At 43.9% G+C, this 7,350-nt stretch overlaps 1 protein-coding gene across 1 annotated transcript; it reads left to right on the top strand.

Moving 5' to 3' along the window:
* The first annotated feature begins 3,149 nt into the window (after window positions 1-3,149).
* cnga4 (cyclic nucleotide gated channel subunit alpha 4) lies at window positions 3,150-7,053 on the top strand. Its single transcript, XM_060039489.1, has 7 exons — window positions 3,150-3,473; window positions 3,729-3,830; window positions 3,934-4,040; window positions 4,515-5,098; window positions 5,256-5,501; window positions 5,827-5,992; window positions 6,260-7,053. Exons 1-7 carry the CDS (start codon window positions 3,331-3,333, stop codon window positions 7,051-7,053), a joined length of 2,142 nt encoding a protein of 713 aa, XP_059895472.1. The 5' UTR covers window positions 3,150-3,330.
* Window positions 7,054-7,350: the final 297 nt, after the last annotated feature.

Here is a 7,350-nt window from a genome sequence, read left to right as displayed (position 1 = left end):
TCGGGCTGCTATGGTGAGTCCGTTGCATAGAGGTGAGGTCCGTAGGAAGAGGCCAATTTGATCATAAGGGAAGATGCGTCAATGTGTCATTCATACACAATGAAAGTGTAACCCGAACCATTGAAATCACATCAATAGATGGGAATTACTCTAATCCAGTGAATGATTCCACGTTTGGGACTGGGACAGTAGCTATCAGGCCAGAGTTTAGGCCTAACGTAAAGATACATTTCATCTTCTGGCCGTTTTCCATTTAATCAAATGTTTGAACATTAAAATGTTGAATTGTATGTATTTTATTATGATTTGCCAGTAACAGTTTGAAATAAAAAGGCAAGGCATTAACATCAGAATGAGAATGAGAATTTACTTTATTTACAGAACGTTTAACACATACAAGGACTTGCCTCTGTGTTTGGTGCATATCACACAGTGTTGTAGGTTACTTATTGCAATTTCAATGTATCGTAACATTGTGCTGTGACCTTGAAGTAGGATGCTTCATAGTTTGTACATCCTCGGCAATGGCCTGCACAAAATAAACATAAAAATACACTCGCCTTTGGTTCTAAAAAAACTCAAAGTGCCCTCACGGTGCCTCTAGAGAAAAGGACCCTTTGTCATTGTCCTCTGGAAGGCCCTATAGAGAGAACATTATGTGTTCCAGTGTGCTCCAGAGAGCCCCTATGTCAGAGAAAATATTGAAAGGTTCCCTCTGGCTTTCCCTCTGACAGATAGATGCCCTCTATAGGAAGCCTCTGGTAGAGAATGAATTAAGTTCCCCCTAGACTGGGGTGCCCTATGGTTTTAGGTGTTCAAGACATTTCTCCCGCTCCAAGAGGTCTCCTCCCCCTGTAGAACAAGTGAGCTGTAGCATTATAGGATGTGTTTTAATAATAAGTATGTATATATGAATACTAGAATGCAATAAGTATATTACAGGGTAATAGTATATCAAATAAACAAAATCCCATTATATCCAAAATTCAATTATGTGCAGACCGAACGCTCGGGTATCGCCTGCTATATGGCAGCAGAGTGAGAAGTTTATGTGCTGGCGGGTGAGAGTCCTTAATAATCCTGAGAGCTTTCCTGGGGCAGCATGCGTGGTCGTTTTCCTGTAGGGCAGTGAGCTTTCTGCCAATGATGTGTACTATCCTGACAACACTGTGTAAGACCTTACCATACCACACTGTGATGCAGCCAGTCAAAATACTCGATAATGCACCTGTAAGAAAATGTTTGGACAACTGGATCCATACCAAACTTTTCAGTCTGAGGTAGCGGAGAAGTTTCAATGCTGATTTGACAACCTTGCCTGTGTTAGCAAATCAGGTAAGGTCATCGTTGTTGCTGCACCCAAAGGAGCAGCACCCTTTCCAACACAGTTCCATTGACGTGTATGAGTGCACGTTCCCCCTCCCGTAGCCTCCTCTGGTCCACAATCATCTCATTTGCCTTGCTGACGTTGAGAGAGAAGCTGTTGCCTTGGCTTGTCTTGACACCATGCTACCAGGGTTCCGCAGGCCCGCGATGGTTGTTTTGCAATCAATGTGTGTCATGTGTGAACAGGGAGAACAGGGGGGGACTGAGCACACATCCCTGGGGGATGCGTGTGTTGATGATGACCGGGGAGCAGGGTTCGGTCACTGTTTCTCCCCACCCAGGGAGACTCCCTGTCAGGAAGTTGTAGATCCATCTACATAGGGAGGGGTTTAGTCCCTGGTTGTTTCCCCTAGAAGACCACTCTGGAGGGGATGATGGTATCGAAAGCCGTCTTTTTATACATGTTCTCTTTGTACTGGTGTGCTGCAGAGCTATGGCGTTGTCCGTGCATTGGTTGACCCGAAAATTCAAACTGCATAGTTTAAGGTGGTAGGCAGTCACTCATAATGACTGAGGTCAACACTAGAGGACAGTAGTCATTCATGCAGGTTAAATTAGTGCTCTTGGGCAAAGTGACAATGGTGTAACTTTGAAAGCAGGTGTTGAGAACAGACTAAGGCAGGGGTTAAAGATGTCCCTAATGACCTCTTCTAGCTGACCAGCCCCTGAGTGCCCTACCTGGAATGCTATCTTCGCCTGGCGACTTGAGAAGTTAACCTCACCTTGGAGGTGAGCTTAGCACTCCATGAAGGCAATTCATTGGGGGGGGGTGTCTCTGTCCCTCTCGAAGCGAGTGTAGAAGGTGTTCAGCTCACAAAAAGCAAGGAAGCTGGAAGGAGCTCTCATCTGTGCTGCCATGTTGCTGGCACGACATAATCAGGGTACTAGTTTAGTTCCAACTAAGACATAAGTCTAATTTAGCATCACAATGATGTGTTTGGTCTATTATTACAATCTCACAAATCTCTCAAGCATAAAGTTGGTCAGGTTATAAACCAACATATGATTAATCACAGAAAAATAAATTACAGTTACACAGACACATAGTTGCAAAAATAACATCCATTTTCCGGCAAGTAACCAATGATGATGACACACACTAGGTTTCTAGTTTGCCCCGTATTTTGTACCTCATCACAAACCAAAAATGCAATTTAAAAGTTATTCTTCTTTCATGGCACCATTCCTCTGGTAGTATGACATGTGACAGGTGATAGAATATGGGAATCTATTTCCGCTTACCCACCTGCTGTCAAATCGGCTCTCAAGAGCCATTCACACAGGAGTCATCATAATAGCCTTAGAACCCTGAGTAAGGCAACAGCAAACGATGGGGGTAAAATAATCATAATTTCCTGGCTAACTTTCTTTTGGTATTTTTACCCTTTGATTAATTCAAGATAAACTAGATTATGGATTTTACAGCAAGGCAAGGGAGACATCTACAGGACGAAACCAAAAATACACACAGTAAATGTATATTAACGCCATTCATTTAAGAAGAAAAATATGAGATTATTACATTCTGAGTAATATATGAATTATGAATTAATCCAAATTCTAGTTGGTGATCGTTCTGTATGTTTTTAGGTGGGCTTCTCCTACAAACTCTTCATGCAATAAGCATAAGTCCAAGAATGAGAGACTACAGTAGTTTTTGTAGAATCTTCAGAAATTACACAATATGAACAAACTAACTAACTAACCATTTGACAGAGACTTAAAGATTTAAGACTGAAGACAAACTCCCCAGGGACCCCATGGCCTCTGTTGTGGCTCCACTCCCATGGAGACCAGCATCATCTCCAGGTGACACTCAGGTACTCTCAGTGTCGTTGCTATGTGTTACACTCATAGTCACGTCAACACACAAGGAGCAAAGGTCATTTCGGACACGAGAGAGAACATGCATTAATGTGAACGACCAGTGTACCGTGAGTGAGGATGGAGAAGGAAGGGGACACGAAGATCACAAGGAACCACTGGCAGAGGCTAATCGGATGGCGGCAGACACAGAAGGTGACTGGGGAGGGAGAGGACAAGAAGGAAGTGGGGAAGAAAGACGTATTTATGAAGTTTAAAAAGAAGTGAGTATCCTCATAACCAATATAACCAGCCACCATTTCTTTTTTTTAAGAAAACAACAATATGTTATTTATAACAATTGAACATTATTGTTGCTGCTTTAATAGTTTTAGATACCTGCACATTAAGAATGTATTATAAACATTTCAAATGTTCAAATGTAATCAAAGCTTGTACACAAGTGTACACATGTTATTCTTGATTGAGCACTTCAATCATTATTGTAATCTGTTTTTATATTTTGTTACATTGGAAAGTTTGACAGAGGGGATCATTGATCCATCGGAGGAATTCTATTATGTATGGCTACAGGTTATGACCATCCCCATCTTCTACAATGCCGTGATCATTATCTGCAGGTAGGTGAACTGCATAGTCCTGCATGATTCCCGCAATCTCCTTTGGTTCTTCTTCAATTCAACAGTTTACTACTTGGTTCTGTTTTTGACTTTGCATTCGTAGGACATGCTTTGAACAAATTCAGATGAACTTTCTTGGTGTTTGGCTAACATTGGACTACCTCGCTGACCTGATGTTTGCAGCTGACATGGTCATAAAATTTCGCACTGGTAATTACATATGGATCTATTTATTGTTGAAACTCCAAATTTCTGATATAGGCCTAACATTATATTGTTTTTTAACATTGCATTGTATTGTTAGCTTGTGTGTTAGAGGGCAGGATTGTCTCTCAAGTTCAAATGCACCCAACATTCCCCTCCCACCTTTATCTTTGCTATTAAATATTTCAATTCCAGTCCATAAAATGACAAAAATAAAATGTCCCCAAAAATCAGATGAGAGTCCAATCAGGGAAGGTCTGTAATCTGAGAGTCAAAGACATATTCTATTCATTTCACATCATCCATTCATTTAATTAAAACTGAGAATTTTAGCAGCTTAAGGATTGATGAGACACTGTATTTATAGTTTCAAGCATTCGAATTTAGGTTTGTCTGGATAGTTTTCCTGAAATCTTAACACGTATCTCCATCCCGTTCCAAATGGGTACCATTCACTTTGACTTGTGCTGCTCTCTACAGGATACCTGGAGCAGGGCATCCTGATCCAGGACAAAGCTCAGCTGAAGAAGCGCTACCTGCGCTCTTTCATTTTTAAATTGGACCTGTGTTCCCTGCTGCCCACGGACCTCCTCTACCTCTGCTTTGACATCAACACGCCGCTGGTCAGGGTCAACCGCTTTCTGCATATGACCCGCCTGGGTGAGGCCCTGGACCGCATGGAGACACGTACCTCTTACCCAAACACCTTCCGCATCTCCAAGCTCATGCTCTACATCTTTGTCCTGATCCACTGGAATGCCTGCCTGTACTTTGCACTATCCAAATACATTGGCCTGGGGGCCGACCGCTGGGTGTACCCCAACGCCAGCCGGCCCGTGTTCAACTCCATGAGGCGGCAGTACTTCTACTGCTTCTGGTTCTCCGCTCAGATCTTCACCACGGTGGGAGACACGCCCCTGCCAGACAGAGAAGAGGAGTACCTGTTCATGATTGCCGACCTGCTCATCGCCGTGCTGGTGTTTGCGTCGATCGTGGGGAACGTGGGGAACGTCATCACAAATTTAAGGGATCGTGATAATGTCTTTTTCCCAAACCACGAGCTGGTGAGCTAGATCTTGAATGGTAAAATTAATGAAGTAACATGAGCAAAGTCTAAAACTTTGCCCTGTGCCTGTTTATTTAAATTACTGAAATTGTATAGGCCTTTTCTTCAACTAATCAACGTGATTCTTCTTCTCATTCTTCTCTTTGCTGTTCTAGGTGAAGGTTTACCTGCGCAGCCGGCACATCAGTAAGGACCTGCGTAAGAGAGTCAGCGACTGGTACCAGCACCTCTACATCAACAAGAAGATCACGCGGGAGAACGAGATCCTCAAGCAGCTGCCTGTTCAGCTGCAGACGGAGATCGCGGTCAGCGTTCACCTGCCCACCCTCTCCAAGGTCACCATCTTCCAGAACTGTGAGAAGAGCCTGCTAGAGGAGCTCGTGCTGAAACTCACACCCCAGGTCAGAGGTCAAACGATGAATGAAGTATCCATCCATGCTAGTTGTGGACTAGCCTGGCGTATAAAACCAGGTGATTGTATTGTCTAATAAATTCAATCAGATGACCAGTAAACTGCGACGGTTACTCATGGTCGTATGTGTTGTTCTGTCTACTCTATTATATTATAATAAATATATATATTATATTACAATAAGTATACTATTACTATAATAAATAGGGGATGTGTTGTTTTCACCATACGGTATCAGATGGATGGGTAACATTGTTAATGATAAAGGCTTAATCAATACTCTTTATCTCCATATCCATGACTGTGTCCTGCAGGTGTACAGTCCCGGGGAGTATGTTTGCAAGAAAGGAGATGTGGGCCACGAAATGTATATCATTAAAGAGGGCAAACTGGCAGTGGTGGCAGACGATGGAGTCACACAGTATGCTGTGCTCAGTGATGGGAACTTTTTTGGGGAAATTAGCATTCTTAACATTAAAGGTAAGAATTCTAATGAAAATCGTACTTAGAATACATATTTGGGTTAAGGTAATGAAGTGACGAACTTGGATGGACAAATGCACGTGCACACACACACGTGCACACAAACACACAGATACACACACACACACACACACACACACACACACACACACACACACACACACACACACACACACACTACAACACACGACCATCCAACCAACCCACAAACATCATGAGTGGCATATCGCTTAGGAGTCTCCATTTGTCTGTCTGCTATAACAGGAAACAAATCAGGCAATCGCCGCACGGCCAACATCCGCAGCATCGGCCACTCTGACCTGTTCAGCCTGTCCAAGGAGGACCTGAGTGTGGTGCTCTCCGAGTTCCCGGTCGCCAAGCAACACCTCGAGGAGAAGGGCCGGCAGATCCTCACCAAGATGGGCATCCTGGACGAGTCGGCGGAGGGCCAGCAGACGGAGACGGAGAAGGTGGAGATCAAGCTGGACCGGCTGGAGAGCAACCTGGACACTCTGCAGACCAAGCTGGCACGGCTCATGTCAGAGCTGGAGTCCAGCAACCGCAAGATGCAGGGCAGGGTGGAGTTGCTGGAGCTGGAGGTGGATGAGATGGACCAACTACCCCTGGTGGAGCTGGGGGGAGAAGGGGAAGGAGATGGGGAGCTGGATGGGAACGCAGGAGAGGAAAGGAGAGGGGAGGGGGTGGGAAGGGAGGGGGGCCGGGAGCGAGAAGAGGCAGAGGGAGAGGAGGAGGTAGGCGAGGGGAGCGCGAAGGGGCAGGGGAATGGTGACAATGAGGGCAAAGAGGGAGATGGAGGGTGTAGGGAAAGCACAAAGGAAGAGACAGAGAAGCAAGGTTTCGAGAGAATTGTAGATGACATGGATAAGGGGGAAAAATATGAAAAGGGCAGCCGGGAGAAAAGAGAAGAAAATACAAATGATGATGAAGCCGCTAAAGCAGACGGAGATCCTGGTGGTCACAGCGAGACAGAACCAACACATGAGAAGAAGTTGAACCACAATAATGATGATAAAGGTGAAAACCAAAAACACAATTAAAATCAAAAAATATATAAAAAATAAAAGTATATTAATCAAATTCATGATCGTTGTATTTTGATATGCATCTCATTTAATAAAAAAAATACTGAGAATGGTCAGCTGGAATTTTATAACGGCATTATATTGGTGTTATATCGTCTTCTGTGAATTGTTAGCCAACAGGGTACAGAGAGGCTGTTTGTGATCCATCCTTTCAATCTTTGCAAAGAAGGATAGACGAATAGACTGCCCTGCCCGCTATGTATTTTAAGTAATCATCACTCAAGTCTACCACGTGTATGAGACGATTACTTG

This window comes from Gadus macrocephalus, chromosome 20 (assembly GCF_031168955.1).
Source record: "Gadus macrocephalus chromosome 20, ASM3116895v1".
Classification (NCBI taxonomy): Eukaryota; Metazoa; Chordata; class Actinopteri; order Gadiformes; family Gadidae; genus Gadus; species Gadus macrocephalus.
The sequence above is the reverse complement of the archived record's forward strand: the minus strand, read 5'-3'. Positions and strand labels throughout refer to the sequence as shown.

Coding starts and splice junctions, on each gene's coding strand:
- cnga4 (XM_060039489.1), top strand. CDS start 3,331: ATGGAGAAGGAAGGGGACACGAAGATCACAAGGAACCACTGGCAGAGG. Junction 3,831..3,933: donor GCCGTGATCATTATCTGCAG/GTAGGTGAACTG, acceptor TTGCATTCGTAG/GACATGCTTTGAACAAATTC. Junction 5,099..5,255: donor TTTTCCCAAACCACGAGCTG/GTGAGCTAGATC, acceptor TTGCTGTTCTAG/GTGAAGGTTTACCTGCGCAG.